The following is a 22854-nucleotide window of genomic DNA, read 5'->3' as shown; positions in this document are numbered from 1 at the left end:
CCTACAATAACATCAGATTATCTTTGAATATAGTTAAATTATTTAGGAATAAAATAGTTCCAGCAGCAGCCCTTGCTTTAGCTTCAGAAAAATATCTCCCACCACCTAGAATGAAGATATTCCTTTGCTTTCTGCCACACACACACCCTAAGCTCTTTTTTTCCCCAGAAGCAGGTTGAATCGCTGTGATGAGATGAGATGTATGCCTTCGAGCTAATGGTCCAGCTTCAAAGCATATGGGCAGGAAGAAAAATCCTGCAGGGTCACGTCTCAGCTTCCCCCAGTATGAACCGTCACTGCCTGTGGAACACGGCGAAATTGCAATTAGACTAAATCAAGATATTTTCAGAATCAAAATTGGGAAACAGACTAATAAAGACATAATGTATGCTGATGATGCACTTCTATCACCATCGTTCCGCAGCACACTGGAGGGGTTTGAAAGAACAAAAAGAAAGGAAGCTACGAGGGAAGGTGCTTTTCTGCCTTTCCAGGAGGGCAATGGTTCCTGCAGTGGTACACCCTGTTCAAGAGAAACATTCCAGAGAAACCAATTGGAAATAGCAAATGCATTACCTGAAGCCTGGTACCAAATACTAAGCCCAGCAGCTGGGCATTGAACAGGGTCTGGGCTTGTCCTAGAGGCCATATCTGGGCACAGAGTAGGTGCGTAATAAATATTAACAGACAAAACAACATATGGAAGACAGTAAAAATCTGTTGGACTGTCCCTTGAAAGATGAATGTGGGTTTTGATGGGCTGTGATGGAAAGGAAGGGATGGAGACAGAGGGAACGGAGTGAGCAGATGTGGAGCGCACAGCCCACCTCACGCAGGGAAATGGGGCCCGGCTGGAAACAAGGAGCGTAAGTCAGAGGAGAAGGAGGAATATCCGGGCGAGCAAGTTGGGATTGTATTGTGTGAGGCCACAAATTCTAGACATAGGCGTTTACATGTATTCGGAAACACAGTGAGGAGCCATTCAGCAATGGAATGAGATCATCTAATCTGGAAAAAGTTAACTCTTGCATAGGTAGGAAGGATAGAGGTGGAGAGACTGGTGCCCTGAGACCAGCTGCAGACACCCACTTCCCTCCTCCTTTACCAACAGAGTCCCTGTGGCAACACAAGGTGTCCGGCTGGAGAAAGAACACCACCACTCCTCCCTTGAAGCCAGGGGTGGCCTCGTTCTCATCAATAAGGGGCCAAACGGAAGATTCAAGATGACAGAAGAAAGAGTCAGTGAATTTGAAAACAGATTAAAAGAAAGTATCCAGTCTGAAGATCAGAAAGGAAAATAATTGAAAATAAAATTAACAGGGGTTGTGGGACAACACAGATCTGACACATTCGAGCAGAATCCAAGAAAGAGACGAGAAAGAGAATGGAGCAGAAAAAGGATTTATAGAAATAATTGCCAAACATTTCCCAAGTTGGATGAAAGATATAAATTTACAGATTCAAGAAGGTTAGCAAGGGCTCCCCTGGTGGCCGTAAAGACCCTGCTTGCCAATGCAAGAGACACAAGTTCCATCTCTGACCTGGGAGGATCCCACACACTGTGGAGCAACTAACTCCATGGGCCACAGCTGTTGAGCCTGTGCTCTAGAGCCAGGGAACCACAACCACAGAGTCCATGTGTTGTAGCTACTGAAGCCCTCGTGCCCTAGAGACCGTGCTCCACAACAAGGGGAGCCACCGCAATGAGAAGCCCTCAGCTCAGTTCAGTTCAGTCGATCAGTCGTGTGTGACTCTTTGCAACCCCGTGGACTGCACCAAGCCAGGCCTCCCTGTCCATCACCACGTCCTGGAGTTCACTCAAACTCATGTCCATCGAGTCGGTGATGCCATCCAGCCATCTCATCCTCTGTCGTCCCCTTCTCCTCCTGCCCTCAATCTTTCCCAGCATCAGGGTCTTTTCAAATGAGTCAGTTCTTCGCATCAGGTGGCCAAAGTATTAGAGTTTCAGCTTCAACGTCAGTCCTTCCAATGAACACCCAGGGCTGATCTCCTTTAGGATGGACTGGTTGGAGCTCCTTGCAGTCCAAGGGACTCTCAAGAGTCTTCTCCAACACCACAGTTCAAAAGCATCAATTCTTCAGCACTCAGCTTTCTTTACAGTCCAACTCTCACATCCATACATGACCACTGGAAAAACCATAGCTTTGACTAGATGGACCTTTGTTGGCAAAGTAATGTCTCTGCTTTTTAATATGCTGTCTAGATTGGTCATAGCTTTTCTTCCAAGGAGCAAGCGTCTTTGAGTTTCATGGCTGAAGTTACCATCTTCATTGATTCAGGAGAAGCCCTCACACTGCAACAAAGAGTAGCCCCCAGTTACCAAAACTAGAGAGAAGCCCATACAGCAGTGAAGACCCAGCACAGCCAAAAATGAATAAATAATTTTTTAAATAAAGAAGTTTAGCAAACCCAAAGCAGGATAGACATAAAAGAAAGAGACAGGTGTGTGCCTGGTACCCAGATGCTCCACTGACTGTTGTTGAGTCAAATTTGCCATGAGAATTAAGAGCACATTTCACTGAGGTGAAGGGTCGAAAAGGTATGCAGAGAAAGAGATGCAATAACTTTCCTATTTGAGGTGCCTGTGACTCTCCTGCCTATAAGCCTGCGATTGTTCCTTACTGAGTACAGCAAAGGCATGCAAACTGTCACCTGAGGGCCAGCTACCTGTTTTTATAAATAAAGTTTTATTAGAACACGGCCCTGCCCGTTTATTTACATATTGCCCATGCTGGCTCTCATGCTACAATGGCAGAGCTGAGTAGTTGCCACAGAGACTATAAGAGGCACAAAACCTAAAATATTTATTATCTTACACTTTACAAAAAAGGTCCAGCAACCCCTGTCCAACATGAACAGTCCCAATTTCATAGCCTGTGTCCAAGGACTTAAAATACATGCTGTGAACTAACCCACCCCACCATCTCTCCCAGCATCTCTTCACCCACCCTGTACTCCAGTAACTAGTCAATAAAGGTGCTACTCACAGCCCACTGCAGGTAGGGGGTGCTCCATAAAGGGCTTGCTGTGAAAATTGTCAGTAAACATTTAGAAACGTCTACAGCAACTTGACAATTAACATAACACCCACATGTGTGATTACTGGACTTGGAATTCTGCCTTTTCTCCATTTGGGTGTTTTTTTTTTTTTTTTGGTAATAAATTTTAATTGTATTCTGAAAAAGAATCACTCTATGACAAATTGGGACCAAAAAAAAAAATCCTTGGACTTCCCTGGTGGTCCAGTGGTTAAAATTCCAAGCTCCCAATGTCCAGGGTGGGAGTTTGAGCATCTCTGGTCAGGGAAGATCCTGTATGCCACATGGCCAAAAAATTTAAAAATCATTAAAAATTTTTACATCCCTAGTCCTTCAGCTGAGGTGGTTGAGAAACTCTGGTCTGCACCAGCCTCAGTGACACCGCCCAACCCCTCTCACCCCTCCTGGCCTTGGGACAGGCCGTCTCTGCTCTCCGTCTTCACCTGCTCTGACCACACGCCCACCCGTCCTTCCAGGTGGCCCAGTTCACAGTCAGGTGCTGTGGCCTTGCAGGGTGTTTGCTGGGCATCCACACCTGTGACAGGGAGGGGAGAGGGCAGGATGGGCAGAGGGGAGGTTGACCTGCGACCCAGGCCCCCCCCCACATCTCAGCCAGACCCCAGGGGAGCGTTAGAGCTGACCCATGTCATGGTTGCCCCACATGAAGTCACCATGGCAACACCAGTCTCCCAGCTCCCTCGGTCTCTAGATCTGCCCCCACTGGGGGCCGTCCCTTCTAGAAGGAGGTGGCTCTCTCCCCAGAAGGAGCTCTCAGCAGAGAAACAAGTTCTCCCTAACAGCAGCATCTGGGCAGCACACCTCTGTGTCCACCAAGGTCTAAGCCCTCAACTCTGATCCCCAGATCTGCTGCCAGTGGCTCGCTTTCTCCCAGGTCTCCGCTCTGCCTGCCTAGTCTCCTAAGCGCCCACCCTCCAGACTGCACCTTGGGCCCCAGCAACACAGCGCTGAGGCCAAGGATGCTTGCCTCTTGCTCAGCCCAAGATAACAGGACCAGGTCCCCCAGCACAGGCCAAGAGAGGGAAACAGACACCCTCGGGGATCATAAGTCATCTTCTCCTTCAATTCCCTCTGTGCTTTGCTCTGATGCCACCTTCAGAAAAAGCCTGTCCCACCCCTACTTCCTGTCATTCTCATAACTTCCCTGATCCGTTCTCATCTTCACACCTGGACCCCTATCCATCAGTGATCTCACTCCACTTGCCAGCTAACGGCTGTCTAGTCTTTCTCTCTCTTGCTAAGTGTAACCCTCCTTAAAGGCAAGGATTTCTACTCTGAATCTCTGAAGGCCTCTGGTACCTGAAAAATGCCCCATACATGTACACTCAATATAGAATATTTCCAAATGGTGTAGAAATTCACCCTTCCACCTGCAAACTCTGAAATATCAGTTTCACTAAACTCTTCCAAAACTTGATTTTTAAAAAAACCATTCAGGAGACTTTCCTGGTGGGCCAGTGATTAAGAATCTGCCTTCCAGTGCAGGGGACTCAGGTTCGATCCCTAGTTGGGGAACTAAGATCTCACACCACAGGCAACTGAGCCCACGCACCCCAACTACTGGGCCAGCATGCTCTGCAGCAAGCTCTCCAAAGCAAGAGAAGCCTGACTCCACAGCTAAAGAAGCCCCTTTGGGCCACAACTAGAGAAGGCCCATGTGCCGCAACAAAGACCCAGCACAGCCAAAAATTTCAAAAAATTGAAAAACCTTTCACAACTGGATAGATGAAACTTACATTTCACATTGGTAAAATTGGATGTTGTGTACATGTTTAGCGGTCATTTCTATTCCTTATCATGCCTTTTATTTTTCTGTTGGAAATTCAAAGTTCTTTCTCTTTTTTTTTTTTTTTTTTTTTTTTTTTTTGCAAACAGAAAAATAAGGTCAATGAACATTCAATCCATCAGACATCACTGGGCTGGCTTTGCTCTGTGCAGAGTTGCAAAACAACCAAGAGACCACCGGGCGCACCCCCCCCCCTCCTCAACTGCAGGATCAGTAAGCTTCTCATTTCCAGGAGGGAGGTAAAGGATGATGAGGTATAACCATCAGACCAAGCCAACTTCAGGAGAGAAGCATTTTGCTCCCTGTGTGAGATTCATAAAAAACAATCAGTCTGAACAGGCAATTTGTCTCAAGAGGCAGGAGCTGCAATTTTATCATGTAATTAAATCCCCATGACAGTTGTAAAGAAACGCCATCACCTTTATCAGGGAGAGCTTCAATGGGCTGCTCTCCTGCACGGTTCCCCAGAGTCTGTAAATGTCCTTCCAGGGCTGTTTACCCGTGGTTGTGCCCGCCAAGGACCAGGCTACTCCATCCCCCCTCGGCCACCGTGGATGGCAGTGCTCAAGGGCACCTTCGCTTCTGAGCATCCAGAAGAGCCCTCCTGGACTCTGGATGAGAGCAGCTCTTGACCTTTGGATGAGACAGCATTCGTGATGAGAAGTGACAGTGTGTCTTGGCAGGATCTGCCCTGAGCTGGGTTGTGCTCTTCGGACATAAGTTAGCAAGTTGTCCCCACCCCCCACCCCCTGCCCCTGTTGTATTCTTCCACATGATGGGAATGAGGTTTCTTAATAATGTGAAATCAGTACAGACAATTTAAGTCATTATTAATAGATACACTTGATCTGAGGGAGTATGATGCTTTAATGTTTTGTTAAATGAGGTGTGCTGTGCTAACATTGTTATTTGGAGAGAAGGTTAGGCTACGTCCATGTTTTGGATTCTGATGTCTGTGTGACTGGCTTCAGTGGATGTGGATATGTCCCGGGCTCTTAAAAGCAGAGTCTTACAGGACTTCTCTGGCGGTCCAGTGGTGAAGGCTTCACGTTAAGATGCAGGGGGTGAGGGTTCAATCCCCAGGCTGAGAACTAAGATCCCACATACCTCATACCAAAAAACAAAAAAATAAAACATAAAACAGAAGCAATATTGTAACAAATTCAATAAATACTTTTTAAAAAATGGTCCACAAAAAAAGCAGAGCCTTACATACCTGCCCAGCTTATTATTTTTAAGAAATGTTTTTCATTTTTTTGTGACTTGCTTCTTTCCCTTACATATTTTTTAACTGATGTATAGTTGGTTTGCAATGGTGTGTTAGTTTCACATGTACAGCAAAGAGATTCAGTTATACACCCACATATACATTCTTTTTCAGATTCTTTTCCCTTTTAGGTTATTACAAAATATTGAGTAGATAGACTTCCCTGTGCTGTACAGTAGGTTCTTATTTATCTATTTTATAGATAGCAGTGTGTATGTTAATCCCAAATTCCTAATTTATTCTACATGGTAACCCTTGGTAACCCTAAGGGGAAATTGCTGTCATTTTAAAAAGCTTTAGGGACGGGGGATGAAGGAGGAGTGGCCTTTAGAAATTAAAAAAAGGAGAGTGAGGATCAAAAGATGTGTGAAAGTAAATCCATAGTAAGACTTGGGGTACTGTGCCCGGCAGTATGTGTGCTCAGCCACTCACTCATGTCTGCCTCGCTTTGACCTCATAAATTGTAGCCCACCAGGCTCCTCTGTCCATGGGACTCTCCAGGAAAGAACACTGGAGTGCTTGCCATTTCCTCCTCCAGGGGACCTTCCTGACCCAGGGATCGAACCTTCCTCTCCCTCAGTGGCAGGCAAATTCTTTACCTCTGTGCCACCTGGGAAGCCCAAGCCAGGTGGTACAAACGTTGGATTTAGTCCCTGGACTTTACAGAAACGATTCATGTAGGAAGCAGGAAACCGACCAGGATAACGGGATGATACATTGGCATATGTGAGAAAGTGCTCAGACTTTCATGATGTCCCCAAAGGGGAATGACTTCTTGCCCCATTGTGTCCATTTACTCGGACACTTGACCCCAGAAGGAAGCCAGACCTTGGCCTAATGGTCTAGGAAAAAATCCACACAGTAGTCCTTTTCCAAGAGCACGTGCCTTGTGGCCCAAACATATGGAGTGTCGAGGCCCCAAATAAGCAGGCTGACCCTGTAACAAACCCACTAGCTTCACATTTCAGGCTCAGCTGGGTTTTCCACAGAATGTCATCAGAGCTCATCCTCTGATGCTTCTGATGAAAAGAAAATCAATCATTTATCAATTCAATGGCAGGATGCAAAGATCCTGATATCACATGAAAATAATAATTACCATTTGAACACTAGCTTTTGTTTATCTCATTATCATTACAAGGTGGATTTTTTTTCATCTCATTTGATTGAGAAGCAAAAATCCCCTCTTGTTAGCTACCAAGCTACAGGCCTTGGTAGGGAGAACAGTTTTTGTGTCTCTCATGGACAAAACATTACACTTGTAAGTCCCTAACATATTCTTTACAAAGCCATATTCACATCCGGTGAACTACCTGGCCAGCTCCTAGAAAGATTTAGTCTGTTCGGGTTGTGGGCTTCCCGTTCGAGCAATGGCTGCATGTTAGAGGCATCTGAAAAGTTTCTTACTTCCCTGATGCTCAAGCTGTACTCTCCAACCAGTTACATCAGAATCTCTCAGGCTGGGATCCAGGCATCAGTGTTTCTAAAGCTCCAGTGATTCTGGAATTCAGCAATGCTTTACATGTACCATTATTTCTCCAGTTCGAGTTTTTTAGCAAAATTTTCCTAAAGAATGACCCATATGTTTTCCATGTTCTCTGAAAGATTTTCAACCTTATCTATGCCTACTATATCTATACCCACATCTCACTGCATTTTGAAGAGATAGCCATGTCACAAAATAAAATTCTCTGAGTCCACCCTGACCTCTTCCTAGTGACCCCAGAGCTCCAAGTGCCCCCACTTATTTTCTAAATGCTCCCAATCCAACCTTCTCGTGAGCCATTTAAGGACCTTGCCCAAGACTGATGTCAGTTCAGGCTTTGAGGAATCAAGTTCTCTTCCTCTTTGAAAACTAAAATTCTCATCTCCTGGTGCTTCTTCTGTTTTAGTCGGTTCCTCAAAGATTTTGACAGCTGCTAAGCAACTTTGTACGTAAATTCACTCTTGAAAGAAACTGAGTTTTCATATCAACTGAAGCAGGCAGAGAAGATTAGTGGTGAGTCACATCTTGAAGGCTATATGTTGCCTTTAAAGGAAGCCGAGAAGGGTGAGGATGATGAAAATGAGATACAAACAGTCCTCTGCCTATAATTTAATAGAATTACTTCTTTTTTTGATATTGAGTTGTATGAATTCCTTATATATTTTGGGTGTCTTGCCGGACATATCTTTTGCAAATATCTTCTTTCATCCAGCAGGTTGCCTTTCTGATTTGTTGATGGTTTGATGTGCAAACATTTTCTAGTTTGAATAGGTCCCATTTGTGTGTTTTTGCTTTTGTTGCCCTTGCCATAGGAGACATATCCAAAGACATATTGGTTAGACTGATGTCAAAGAAGTTACTGCCTATATTTTCTTCTAGACATTTTATGGCTTAAGCTCTTACATTTAAGAGTTAATTCATTTTGAGCTTATTTTTATACATGGTATAAGAGAGTGGTCCAGTTTCATCCTTCTCCAGGTAGCCATTCAGTTTTCCCAAAGCCATTTACTGGAGAGACGTTTTCACATCACACACGCTTGTGTCCCTCGTTGTAGATTCACTGACCACACGTGAGTGGGTTTGCTTCTGGGCTCTCTATCCTTTCCATTGATCTACATGCCTGCCACTGTGCCGGTACCATACTCTTTTAATTACTGTAGCTTTGTCGCTAAAGCTGTAGCAATTAAAGTCTGAGAGTATAATAGCTCCAGCTTTATTCTTCCTCCTCGAGATTGCTTTGACTGGGAATTCCCACATGTCCAGTGGTTAGGATTTGGTGCTGGCACTGGGGCCAGGGTTCAATCCTGCGTTGGGGAAGGAAGACCCTGTGAACCTCTAGGCACAGGCAAGAAAATAAAATTTAGAAAAATTAAAAGATTACTTTGGTTCTTTGAGGTCTTTTGTGGTTCTATACACATTTTAAGATTATTTATTCTAGTTATGTGGAAAATGCCATTGATATTTTGATAGGGATTGCATTGAGTCTGTATATTGCTTTGGGTAGTATGAACATTTTAACAATATTGATTCTTCCAATCCGTGAGCACCAAAAATCTTTCTATTTTTTTTGTGTCACCTTCAATTTCTTTCCTCAATGCCTTTCCATTTTCTGAGTACCGATCTTTTACCTCCTTAGGTAAGCTTATCCCTGGGTATTTCATTCTTTTTGACACAGTTGTAAATGGGATTGTTTTCTTCATTTCTCCTTCTGATAGTTCATTATTAGTGAATAGAGATGCAACAAGATTTCTGTATATTAATTTTGCATCCTGCAACTTTACTGAATTCATTTACTGGTTCTAGTACTTTTTGGTAAAATATTTGGAGTTTCCTATATATAATCTTATGTCATCTGCCAATAGTACCAGTTTGACTTCTTTCTTTCAATTTAAATGCCTTTTATTTCTTTTTCTTGCCTAAGTGGTGCAGCCAGGACTCTATGTGTTCCTTGAGGATAAATGTGTTATGCCTTTTTGTCTCTGAATCCCCCAAACCCAGCAACACATCCTAGAACATAATATTACACAAATGATTACTGAATGAATAGGTGAATGAATGGGTGGACTTTGGGCCATTGGTGGGAGCTTTTTTTGTTTGTTTACTTTGACTTTTTTGATGTCATAGTTACACATACAGCTCTTTTTCTTTAAACAACAACAACCCTGCTATGCTCCTGATAATCTCCATGTCCTACTTGTGAAACCAATTCCGTCTACCATGAGCTATTTTTAAAAAGCTCTCACAAAGAACAAAGTCTGTTTCTGGACTACTACTCCCTACCCACCGAAATCAAGCTTGGGTATTTAGGGCACTGTTGACAAATATAACACTTGGAAAGCTAAATTTAGCATAGAACACAGGGTAGAATGGCTCTTATCACTGGACTCACCTCCAGGCTTCCACCCCTTTTAAAAATAACCCATGACAACATGCATCAGGTACAAAAGAATGCTCCAGTTTAAAGCACAGGCTCCAGCTGGATCCTGGATTATAGTTGCACATGAAAAGTCTTTCAGAAATATATTTATTTACAAACTATCAGTCTGAGAATATAACAGGGCAAAATGGCTATGTTTAAAGAAATGAGATATTCGAAGAATTAATATCACTATTGAAATGAATAGAGCAATGACGTAATCGGGAAATGAAAAGGGAAGACTCAAAGATTTTATTTAGTGAACATTCTAGAAGGGAAATGGTTTTCAGTGATGCTGTGTACCATTCTCTGTATACTCTTGTCTCTTGTGTCCAAAGAAGCCTGTATGTTCCTTGCAAACATGATCTGTATCCTTTACCATTGCATTTTCCACAGTACGAGCAGTGTTCTCAGTCACCCCCATTCCCTACGCTGTCTGCCATCCACATGAGCTCTTCAGCCTTCAAGACACAGTCAACTCAACCTATATGCCTGCACAAAGCCAACACAGACGAGCAGCCAAACAGCCACACCTCTCCTATCCAGCACCCTGCAGTCCCCTTCTGCAGAGGAGATGTGGGTTTTACCGTTGGAAGAAGCTCTAGGCCTTGGGTCAGCCTGTGGAATACATTTATGCCTGGAAGTCAGGTCTATGATGAGGGTAAAACACATCTTTATTAAGTCATGCTGTTGTTTAGTTGCTAAGTCATGTCCAACTCTTTGTGACCCCAGGGACTGTAGACTGCCAGACCTCTCTGTCCATGTCATACTAAGATATTCTGGCCTGGCCCAGGCAAGAATATTGTAGTAGGTTGCCATTTCTTTCTCCAGTGGATCTTCCCTACCCAGGAATCAAACCTATGTCTCCTGCATTGTAGGTGGATTCTTTACCACAGAGCCATCAGGGAAGTCCCCTTATTAAATCACGAAAGTGTTAGTTGCTGAGTCATGTCCGACTCTTTGTGACCCTATGGACTGTAGCCCGCCAGGCTCCTCTGTCCATGGGATTCTCCAGGCAAGAATACTGTGGTGGGTTGCCATGCTCTCCTCCAGGGGATCTTCCTGACCCAAGGATCAAACCCGGGTCTTGCACATCGCGGGCAGATTCTTTACTATCTGAGCCACCGTAAGAGCATCCAGTTTCCCCTCCACCCTTTACTGCAAGTTCCACTAAGAAAGACCAAGGGTATTCTGCTGGGTCCCCCTTTTCATGGAAAATCTTGATGAAAGGAGCATCCCAGGGAATATAGGACCAAAATAAAGGCCCAACACAGAGATCCTGCTCAGGCTTCAGAAGGGCTTAAAGAGAGTAGGGAAGGTCAGTGGGCTGCTCTGGGGAGTGGAGGAGACTGAGAGAGAGGCACGTGAGGAAAGAGGGTGCTTAGGAAGCCCAGATGTGACTAAGGAACTGCTGCCTCTTGAGCCCTGCCCCTGATGTCAGAGCTTTCTTCCTGCTGTCTCTCTACTGGTTGCTTGTCTGCAGCACCACATAGCGACAGGTCCCTAGGCTACCACTGGTACCAAGAGGATGGCGGCTACTGATATCTCCACTCCCTCCCCCGAGTGTCTGTGCCCAACTCTCCTGGGCACCAGCTCCACGACTTCCCCTCCCAGGACCAGGCAGCGCCCTCCGACCTGCCTTCCTCCCTGCAGCCTCTGGGCACGTGCTTCGTTACAGCTCAGCTTCAGGGAGCCCCACCGCACTGGCCCTTCCCAACTTTCCAGCAGGGGAAAACCAAGAACTAGAAAAATATATGAGAACTGGGTTTTATCTATGCTACAAGAAAAAATAACCTCATTACTCTTTTTTTTAATTTTTTATTGAAGTATAGTTTATTTACAATGATTCAGAGTTACAGCAAAGAGATTCTGTTTTATTATATATATACGTGTATGTGTGTGTGTGTGTGTGTGTATATATATATATATATATTCCTTTTCGGATTCTTTTCCATTATAGGTTAATACAAGATATTGAATATAGTTTCCCATGCTTACAGATATATGTCTTATATATAGTAGTGTGTATCTGTTAATCCCCAATTCCTACATGCATACATGCCAAGTCACTTAAGTTGTGTCTGACTCTTTGCGACCCCATGAACTGTAGCCCGCCAGTCCCCTCTGTCCTTGGAATTCTCCAGGCAAGAATACTGCACTGGGTTGCCATGCCCTGCTCCAGGGGATCTTCCCGACCCCGGGATCAAACCCATGTCTTCTGTGACTCCTGCATTGCAGGTGTATTCTTTACTGCTGAGCCATTAATCCCAAATTCCTAGTTTATTCCTAATTTATCCCTGTCCCTACTTTCACCTTTGGTAACCATAAGCTTGTTTTTTTTACGTCTGTGAGTCTACTTCTTTTTTTATAAATAAGTCAATTTGTATCATTTTTTTGGATTCCACATATGGTTGATATCATATTTCGCTTTCTCTGTTTGACCACTTCACTTAGTATAATAATCTCTAGTTCTACCCATGTTGCCACAAATGGCATTCATTCCTTTTTATGGCTAATATTCTTATTATATACATATGTGTGTGTGTGTATGTGTACACACATCATCTTCTTTATCCATTCATCTGTTAATGAACATTTGGGTTGCTTCCACGTCTTGGCTATTGTATGTAAATAGTGCTGCTATGAACGCTGCAGTGCATGTATCTTTTTTAATTAAGAGCTTTCATCTTTTCTGAATAAATGCCTAGGAGTGGAATTGCTGGGTCATATGGTAACTCCATTTTAAAAGCTTATTAATGTTTAGACAATAAAATAATCCCTGAACTAGTAGCCAGTAACTAGTAAGTTACTAATAAAGAGCTGTTACCATTCATTAAAAAAAAATTGTGGCCTCTCTCATCTTCAGCAAGGGATGCACATTTTGGGATCAGTTCTCAACAGCTGGAAGAAACCCCCAGGCCCCAGATGACGATGCCTTTGGGAATCCCTGGTCTTCCTACTATGGGGCCTTCGCCCGGGACACTTGTGCAGAGCCTGGCCATTTTTAGTGTCTGTCTGGATCTCCCTGACACAGCCTGGGGGCCAACACAGCCCTCAGAACACACATCCGCTCACCACTGGCCACAGCAGCTAAGGGAGAGGATGAAATGAAAGCAGCCATCCTACACAGCAGGAAAAAGAAGCCTGCCTATTTCAGGCCGTCTGCCCGCATGGTGTGGCGAGCTGGTTGGGAGACACACAGATGGGCCTGGCTCTAGAGTTTACATGTATACAATCGCAAGGGGGTGGCCGAGCTCTTTGGCGTCTCAGTGGTCACATGATGCTGGTCATACCGAGTGACGGTTATCACATCAGAGCCCACAGGAGTTATAAATACACCACCACCCAGCCCCAGCTGGATGACAATTGAGTAATGACAATAGAAATAGCCCACACTCCAGAAGACCATCTTTCCCCTTCCTGGAGAGCCTTTCTGAGATCATCAGCATTGCGATGGACAGACGGCCAGAGCCAGTTAGAGGGAGACTTCAGATCTTTCAGAAAATGGAAAAAGAGCCTCAAGCAAGAGATGGGTCACCAGTCCTCGAGTACCACGCTGCCTTGGTCACAGGAGACCTGGAGCATCTGAAGCCCCTGATGGACAAGTTCTTCCAGGATGCCAATGTGGTGTTTGAAATCAAGAAGGATGAGATGGTGTGGCAGGTGAAATCCCCAGCCACGTTTGGACTGTCAGGTACCTTTGCTCTTTTAAAGTCCCGTTATTTTTAAGGAGCTACTAACACATGTCTGAACATATAGCTGCAGCGTGTAGACTGCTCATGGCGGTGCTGCATTTAACAAGCTCGAGCCAAAGACACTGACAAGCCAAACTGCGTGCACGATTTTTCAGACATAGTTTTTAGGTGATCGGATATGAGCGATCACATTGGAAAAGCCAAACAGTGGGTGAGGAGTGCCCATGTGATGCTAGAAGTGGCCTCTTGTCTTTAAAAAGAGACCTGGTTTGGGTGTTGATCTGCCAGAGCCTGGATCTGGCAGCCAGGGGGTTGGGAGATAAAGCACACCTCTCCTTCGAGTATTCCTGGAGCGGGCCCCCCGGCAGGCAGCGCTGCGCATTTCCTCTCTGAATCTGTGAACTCCAGGGCTCCAGGGCAGAAGCGGGCACAGAACCAGCACTGGGCAGGGCGAGCCCTCAGGAGACACTCCTCCTGGATCCCAGGGCAGCCTGGGAAGAGGGAGGAGAGGGGAGAAACCGGAGGTCCTTAGGTCGTATATGCCTGCATTCTTGTTGCCGGGACACTGTCGCTACGTGCCGGGCAGGCAAACATGCTCCCAAGTAGAGAGAAGCCCCCTTGCCCCAATCTGGGATGCACGGACTAGCTGACCACCAGGCTGTGGTGCGGCTTCCTCGGCTGGAGCTCTGCACTGGGCACCCTTCTGCCCCTGCCTCCCAGTGCTACCCGTTTACCGAGAGGGTTCACATGTTGCAATAGTGAGGATGCAAGGCTCTGTGATCAGCGAGCCAAGGGCCAGAGCCCGGTGCTCCTGACTCGTGAGCTCTGGCAGACCAAGAATGAGGAAGGGTGGTTTCCAGAGCACTGACACAGTCTGCCTACACCTCACATGGGAAGAAGGGAATAAACCCAGACCCTGCCAAAGGGCTAAGCAGCTCAGAGCAGCCAGGGAGGCAGCAGGGGCTGTGGGGAAGCGAGCACAGGTCATCTGGGCCAAAATCCCTCCCAGCCAAAGGCACTGCAATGCCTTTCCAGGTCTCCTCTCCCTCACCTGTCCCAGACGGGGAGTGCATCTTCCTCCAAAGGGCTGTGGGACGATCCAATCAAGAATGCCAACTGCCTGAATATCTGATTAATGTATTTTTTAATCACATGCCTCACAGCCCTGGACACACTCGCAACATGCTGAAATGATGTAATTTCAAATAGATATTAATGTCAGCTCGTGGTCTGAATCAGTTTCCTTCCTCTTTACCACCTTAATCTTTCCACCCCTAAGAGTGCTGTTTTTCTGTGGCACAACTGTACGACAGGAAATCAGAGCACCCTGGCAGGGAAGGGATGTTGAGTTATTACCGAGCAAAGGGCAGCCCTGAGCGTTGGTGCTTGCCTGTGGCCTCAGCGCAAGCTGGGAAGACAGGATGGATGCTGCTGGCCTCCACGCTCTTACAGCTCAGCCACTTGACTGCTCCACGCTGGTCCAGTAGCAGAGATGACCCAGCCCAGGCTGAGAACAGGGGCCCCCATGCTTCCTGCAGCCAATTCAGCACCTCGTGAAGGGAGCCATGGGGAAGGGAAGACACAGGTTCACGGTGACCAGCCCCTGGGTGCCACACCCACGATGGAATGCTGGCCCCCTGGAGCTTGCGGTCCCAGGAAACCATTCCCACAGAGGATGATGCTAAGGGGTAGCTCAGATGGTAAACAATCTGCCTGCAATGAAGAAGGCCCAGGTTCTATCCCTGGGTGTGGAAGATCCCCTGGAGAAGGAAATGGCAACCCACTCCAGTACTCTTGCCTGGAGAATCCCGTGGACAGAGGAGCCTGGTGGGCTACAGTCCATGGGTCCCAAAGAATCAGACACGACTGAGAGTCTAACACTTTCACGCACACATTTTTCACACACCACAGGGAGAGAAGCCTGCAGGGACCTGGAGAAGGGGGCTGGCCCTAAGCTATGGCAGAGCTAAATGGCCCTCCACTGCCTCTTCCTGTGAGTCCAGGGGAAGACTTTGGCATCTTGGCTGGGTGAACAGAGCTGCTGATGGTGGGTAGAGTAGAGCTGGGAACTTAGCATGCCCTAGAAAACGGAGTACCTGCTTCCTGGCCCCTCAGTACGTAAACTTCCTATCTAGGGAAAATGAGTAGAATCAAGAAGGAGGAGCTGGGCCCTACAAGAATGTATTCTCACTTGGAGAATTCCATGGACAGAGGAGCCTGGCAGCCTATAGTCCATGGGGTCGCAGAGAGTCGGACGCAAATGTAGGTCACTGTTATCATCAAGGGCCAGATCAATGCCTCCATCAAATCAGACCCAGTGAAGACAGGGGTACATGTAGGACCACATCCCCGGGGCCTCCAGCCACCATCACCCACCACCAGGACGACAGGCCCCTCTTCTCCCAGCAGTGCACAACCTCCAGGCTGGGCCCTGGGGACCCGGGGTCAGGCTAGAACCCTGTGCTACATCGCGTTAGGTTAATTATGAGTGGTCTTTCAAAACCGCTCAGCATGGGTCCCATGAAGGAGGTGGCCTGTGAAAAGGGTCTCCTCCACAGCTCATTACAGCCACGGTATCGATTCTTCCATCATTATCAGAAGGCATCCCTGCCATGTGAAATCCTGTCCCTTGAAGTGTATTCACCAGGGACAGCTCTCCCCATTTCCAGGAGCGCTCGTGGCCGCTAACAACCTTCCACCGGCCTTTTGAAAGCCCAAAGTTTTCAGAGAAGTGAAATGTATAGCTCTTGCTCCATTCATCCTTCAAGAAAGAGCAACCTTGCACACACACAGACACACACATGCGTGCACACACAAAACCCTAAAAAGCGCAAAGAAACAAACCAGGATTGTGCTCAATGCAGACCACCACATCAAAGGGTGCTTCTGAAAACCGGCCACTTCCAAGACAACTAAACTTTCCGAGTCCTTTTCTTGAGCAGCCTTGGTGATGTGGGTCAGTTTGTTTTGTCTGTTGTTTTCTCCTCTTAATGATAAAGGGGGTAAAATCAGGGACTCAAAAAGAGAGGGCTTGGATTCCAGAAAAATCCACAGCTCACGTTCCGCCCTCCGGCTGCCCTAATTCAGAGCCTGGAAAGTGTGAATTCCACCTTAAATGCTCCTGTTTGTTCAGCTTTTAACTCCTCACATCTTACCTGAGTCCCCAGTCACCCTCATATTTGGCAAAACCCTCTTGCTTCTCAGTAACACCCCTCTCCCCGCCACCGCCCCAATCTCTCGGTCTAGGTTTCAGCCTCTCCTTTCTGTTGCTTCTCTCCCCCAGGTCTCCATCTCTGCCCTCTCCAGGTCGCTCTCTGTTCTGTTTCGCCCTCTCTTTCCCCCCTCACACGGCCTTCCCTCGCTGTCTCTCTACACTTCTCTGTCAGGGTTCTTTCACCTCTACCCCCAAGACCTCCCTCCATCCCTCGTCTGTGGTCCAGTCGGATCTCACCCGTTTCTCTGTCCCTAAGGCCAGAGCATCTTCGAGTAGCTCCCCACATGCCCACCTGGCCCCTTCTCCTAACAGATGGTTTCCCCCATTTCAGTCTTAACGGACACCGTCCCCCACGAGCGCCCCCCTCTCACCTACCCTCTCCCCACCCGCTCCCCAGGCCTCTGGACCCTGGAGTACAAGCGCGAGCTCACCACGCCCCTGTGCATCGCCGCGGCCCAGGGCCACACGGCCTGCGTGCGCCACCTGCTCGGCCGCGGCGCCGACCCCGACGCCAGCCCGGGCGGCCGCGGCGCCCTGCACGAGGCCTGCCTGGGGAGCCACACGGCCTGCGCCCGGCTGCTACTGCAGCACCGCGCCGACCCCGACCTGCTCAGCGCCGAGGGCCTGGCACCCCTGCACCTCTGCCGCACGGCCGCCTCGCTCGGGTAAGGACCCAGGGCCCCGACCCCAACCCCAACCCCGACCCCCGACCCGGCCCCCGGACGCCCTGCCCCGCAAGGCCTGGCTGTGAGCCCCAGGCCCGCCCCCTGTTGGGCCCACCCACGGGCCCCATGGCCCCGCCCCCAGACCCGGGCCCCGCCCACCGACACCGACCCCCCCCCCCCCCCCCACCGCCCCCGGACGCCCTGCCCTGCACGGCCTCCCTAAGCGCCCCCAGGCCCCGCCCCATAGGCCCCGCCCCCAGATCCGGGTCCCGCCCACCGCCGGCCCCGTCCCAGAGCCCGGAGCCCGCGGCCAGCGCCACGATCCCCGCCGTCCGTCTCAGCCCCGCGGCGGCCACCAGGCCGGCTCCGCCCGCGCCCCCCGCCCAGCCTCGGGCCCCAGCCCGGCCCGCGCCGGTTTAATTAGTGCTTGATTGCGAGCGCGGGGGGGGCGGCGCCACACGGAGGTAATGAGCCGGTGATCACCGGCCCGCAGACGCCCGCGCTGGAGAATGCTAAAAGGCCACTGGCGGGGTTGGAGCCTGAAAAATTAGGGTTTTTAATGATAATTTTATGCAGAATAATTGTCACAGTGTGACATAAATGGTTAGCTCCTCGGGCGGGGCTTCGGAGCCCCGCAAGCCGGTCGAGCTGTGCCCGTATATTCTAGGACCACCCCCACCCCGACCCCAGGCCCAGGTGCCCGGCTTCTAGAAGTTCTGCCGGTTCCGGGTCCAGCCCCGCGGCTGTCCTTGCGGAGGTCTGTCCACTTGGGGTCCAGTAGGTCCTGGGAGACGCTGCGGGGGGCCCCATGTCATCGCATGGGCCTTCTCTTCCCGGGCTCCCAGCTTGCCTTGTGTCCATCTTGACGTTTCTTTTAGTCAAAATGTTCTAGTCTCTGTTCTTGGGTTTCAGTTTTCATGGCCTTCTGTCTCTATGCTGCTGCTGCTGCTGCTGCTAAGTCCCTTCAGTCGTGTCCGACTCTGTGCGACCCCATAGACGGCAGCCCACCAGGCTCCCCTGTCCCTGGGATTCTCCAGGCAAGAATACTGGAGTGGGCTGCCATTTCTGTCTCTATAGTGAGGATTAAATAAAAGCATCATGTTAAGTGCGGGCAGGCAGGACTGCTGGGCTCTCAGGGATCAAGATGGGGGCACCACCTACCAATGTCACCTGTGTTCAAAGCAGGGACTCAGAAAGCCACGTGGACCACCAGGAGGCTTGAAAGTGACTGAAGAATGGTGACTGAAAACAATGTAATATCTAAAAGCAGCATTGCTGCTGTTGCTGCTAGGTCGCTTCAGTCGTGTCCAACTCGGTGCGACCCCATAGATGGCAGCCCACCAGGCTCCCCCATCCCTGGGATTCTCCAGGCAAGAGTACTGGAGTGGGGTGCCATTGCCTTCTCCAAAAAGCAGCATTACTGAGCTGTAATTGCATGTAGTAAGGTGCACATGCTTAAAGTATGCAATCTGATAAATTTGGACACAGGAATGCAGGTGAAACCATCCCTATAAGCAAGATTGTGAACCCAGCCATCACCAGCAAAATGTTCCCTTGTCCCACTGGAACCTCTCCCTCCCCCTTCTCCAATTTCCCACTGACCTGTTTTTTTGTCACTGTAATTTAGTCTGAATTTGCTAGAATTCTGTGTAAATGGAATGTAGTCTCTTTTGCCTGACATCTTTCATGCAAAAATATTACTTTCAGATTTTTTTCTTGAATCATTTATTTTTTATTTTTATATTGGAGTATAGTTTGATCAACAATGTTGTCTTAGTCTCAGGTGTACAGTGAAGTGATTCAGTTATACAAGTATCTTTCTGTGGTTCAGTCACCAAGTTGTGTTGGACTCTTTGGGACCCCATGAGTAGGTAGATACATATATCTATTATTTTTCAAATTCTTTTCCCATTTAGGTTAGAGCAGAGTTCCCTGTGCTGTACACTAGGTCCTTGTTGGTCTATTATAAATATAACTGTGTACATGTCAATCCCCATACTTTTGATATTTATCATACTGTTTTGTATATCCATAATTCACTCCTTTTCATTGGTGAATGGTATTCCTTGGTACAGAATAACGCAATGTGTCTATCCACTCATATGTTAAAAGACACTTGATCATTTCCGACTTGAGGCTATTGCAAGTAAAGCTGCTGTGAACATTCATGTACCAGCCTTTGTCTGAGTATATGCTTTCATTCCTCCTGGGTAAATACCTAGGCATAGTGGTGTCACATGATACGATTAGGAAATGACCAAGCTGCGTCCCAGTTGGAACTACCATTTTGCATTCCCACCAGTTACGTATGATTGTTCCCGCTGCTTCCCATCCCCACTAACACTTGGTACAGTTGCTCTTTAGCTGTTAGACATTCTGTGGGGATTTGGAACTATTCCACTGCAGTTCTGATTTGCATCTTCCTAATAACAAGTGATGTTGGGCATCTTCTCATGTACTTATTTAGCATACATTTATTTTCTTTGGTGAAGTGCTTGTTCGAATCTTGTGCCTTTTAAAAATACTGGGTTGTTTGTTTTTTTCTTAAATTTTGAGATTTCTTTATACATTCTGGGTAAAAGTCCCTTATCAGGTATGTGGTTAATAAATACTATCTTCCAGTCTCTGGGTTATAGTTTCTTTCCTTAAAAGTGTCCTTTGGAGAACAGAAGTTCTTACATTTGGTGGAATCTAACTGGTGGTTCAGATGGTGAAGAATCTGCCTGCAATGCAAGAGACCCAGGTTCGAGCCCCGGGTTGGGAAGATCCCCTGGAGAAGGGAATGGCAACCCACTCCAGTATTCTTGCCTGGAAAATTCCATGGACAGAGGAGCCTGGGGATTACAGTTACAGTCCATGGGATTGCAAAGAGTCAGATACGACTGAGCGATTAACCCTTACAACTGATCAATTTTTTTATTTTAGGAATCATGTTGGGTTATTTTCTCTAAAATAAAACAACTTTGCCCAACCATGACCACAACATTTCCTCCTATGTTTCCCTCTAAAAATTTTAATAACTTTATATGTTACATTTAAGTCTATGACCCATTTTGAGTTAATGTCTGAATATGGTGTGAGGTAGGAATTAAGGCTTTCTTTTTTTTCTCTACATGTGGTTATGCAATAGTTCCAGCACTATTTGTCAAGGAGCCTTTTCTTTCTCCATGGGTTTGCCTTTGCACTTTAGTTGAAAGTCAACTTAAGGACATATGCTGCTGCTTCTGCTGCTGCTGCTACTAAGTCGTTTCAATTGTGTCCAACTCTGTGCGACCCCATAGACAGCAGCCCACCAGGCTCCCCCATCCCTGGAATTCTCCAGGCAAGAACACTGGAGTGGGTTGCCATTTCCTTCTCCAACGCATGAAAGTGAAAAGTGAAAGTGAAGTCGCTCAGTCGTGTCCGACCCTTAGCGACCCCTTGGACTGCAGCCTACCAGGCTCCTCCGTCCATGGGATTTTCCAGGCAAGAGTACTGGAGTGGGGTGCCATTGCCTTCTCCATAAGGACGTATGTATGGGTTTATTTCTGGCTCTCTTGTCAAGTACACACAAGACAGGGCAAGGCCTGACTGATTCAATAAAGACCCAAGGAGCCACTCCTAGATTCAGAGACTTTTAACACTTACATACACAGTGAGAAGAAAAACAGCCAAAGGTTCCAATTCTGCATGGTCCTGCCCTACACACCACAAAAGACAACACCCATACGGAAGGAGATACCTATGGCAGTGTGACTTGCAGGATACCCGTTGTAGCACACCTGAATCTAGATGTCAGGTGAGCAGCTTTATAGTCCACAGCTCTACTCTGAGGGGGGCAGGCAGGAAGTCCCAAACCTCACCAGAACCCAGGAAGGGATAAGAAACAGCTCAGGACAGCCTCCCAGGGGACACAGGGAGGCGAGTGGACAAGGGTCTTATAGCAGCCCCTTAACAAGTTCTGGAGGATCGCAGGGTGCTCTACCAAGACTTAGGCCAGCAGTGGTTCAAACTTTTGTTTGTGTGGCCAGGGTGGGTACACGCAAGGCCACCAGGGCGCCCTGCAGAGCCGTTGCTCTATGCCTCTGTTCCGTTAGTCCTTGCTCTATTGGTCTTTTCTGACACCAGTACCACCTTGTACTGAATGCTGTAGCTCCGTAAGAAATCTTGAAGTCAGGTCGCATAAATTCTCCAGCATCGTTCAAAGTTGTTTTGGCTTTTCTAGCCTCTTCACATTTCCACATAAATTTTAAAATCAGTTTATCAGTTTCTACAAAAAAGAAAAAAAAAAGACTGCTGTGTTTTGACTGAGGTTGATGTGAATCTATAGATCAACCTGGGGAGACTTGACATAAAAATATTGAATCTTTCAACCCATGAACACAATAAATCTCTCCATTTATTTAGCTCCTAGTTTCTTTTAACTTCATTTGATAGTTTTTAGTGTACAATGCTTGCATACATTTTTCAGATTTATCCCTAAGTTTTTATTTCTGATGCTTTTGTAAGTGGTATTTTTATTTAAATTTCTGTGGGGGTAGCTACTATATAAATTAATAAGAATTTGTTTTTGTGGATTGATTTGCAACCTGCAACCTTGCTAAGCTTAGTATTTGTTCTAGTAGCCTATCATAAATTCCAAAAGATTTCTATGACAATCATGTCATCTTCAAATAAACAGTTTTACTTCCTTTCCAGTCTGGATGCCTTGTTCTTGCTTTATTGCACTAGATAGAACATCCAGTGCTATGTTGAATAGAAGCAGTGAGCGAAAACAACTTTCCTTTTTTCTAATCTTAGAGGACTTAAATCTTTCACCATTGGGTATGATATTGGATGTAGGTATTTTGTAGATGATTTTTTTTCAGATTGAGAGAATGCCCTTCTATCCCTGGTTTGCGGAGAGTTTTTTCTATGAATGGATGTTGGATTTTCTCAGATGCTTTCTCTGCATATATTGAGTTGTTCCCGAGGCTTCCCAGGTGGCACTAGCGGTAAAGACCCTCCCTGCCAATGCAGGAGATGTAAGAGATCCCCCGGAGAAGGCAGTGGCAACCCACTCCAGTATTCTTGCTGGGAAATCCCATGGACAGAGGAAATCCCATGGACATAGGAGTTGATCCTGTGTGTGTATTTTTAGTCTGTTAATATAATTATTTACACTGGTTGACTTTCAGATGTTAAACCAACCTTGCATTCTTCAGACCACAATTTATAAATTTCTGGGTTTGATTTGCTGGAATTCTTAAAACATCTGCATCTATGTTTG

At 47.0% G+C, this 22854-nt stretch overlaps 1 protein-coding gene across 3 annotated transcripts in view; it reads left to right on the top strand.

Annotated features, from left to right (window-relative positions):
* The window catches only part of ASB18 (ankyrin repeat and SOCS box containing 18), a 73598-nt gene that overhangs the window by 9263 nt on the left and 41481 nt on the right, over positions 1–22854 (top strand). Inside the window, exons 2-3 of one of the 3 annotated variants that reach the window (XM_044945333.1) lie at positions 13604–13726; positions 17339–17606. In XM_044945333.1, coding sequence (XP_044801268.1) covers positions 13604–13726; positions 17339–17606 — 391 coding nt within the window. Of the gene's footprint in view, positions 1–12898; positions 13727–17338; positions 17607–22854 lie in introns of all 3 variants that reach the window. The other 2 variants (XM_044945331.1, XM_044945332.1) reach the window with 2 other exon arrangements.

This window comes from Bubalus bubalis, chromosome 6 (genome assembly GCF_019923935.1).
Source record: "Bubalus bubalis isolate 160015118507 breed Murrah chromosome 6, NDDB_SH_1, whole genome shotgun sequence".
Lineage (NCBI taxonomy): Eukaryota > Metazoa > Chordata > Mammalia > Artiodactyla > Bovidae > Bubalus > Bubalus bubalis.
Note: the sequence above shows the minus strand (reverse complement) of the source record. Positions and strands in the feature narration are given on the sequence as shown.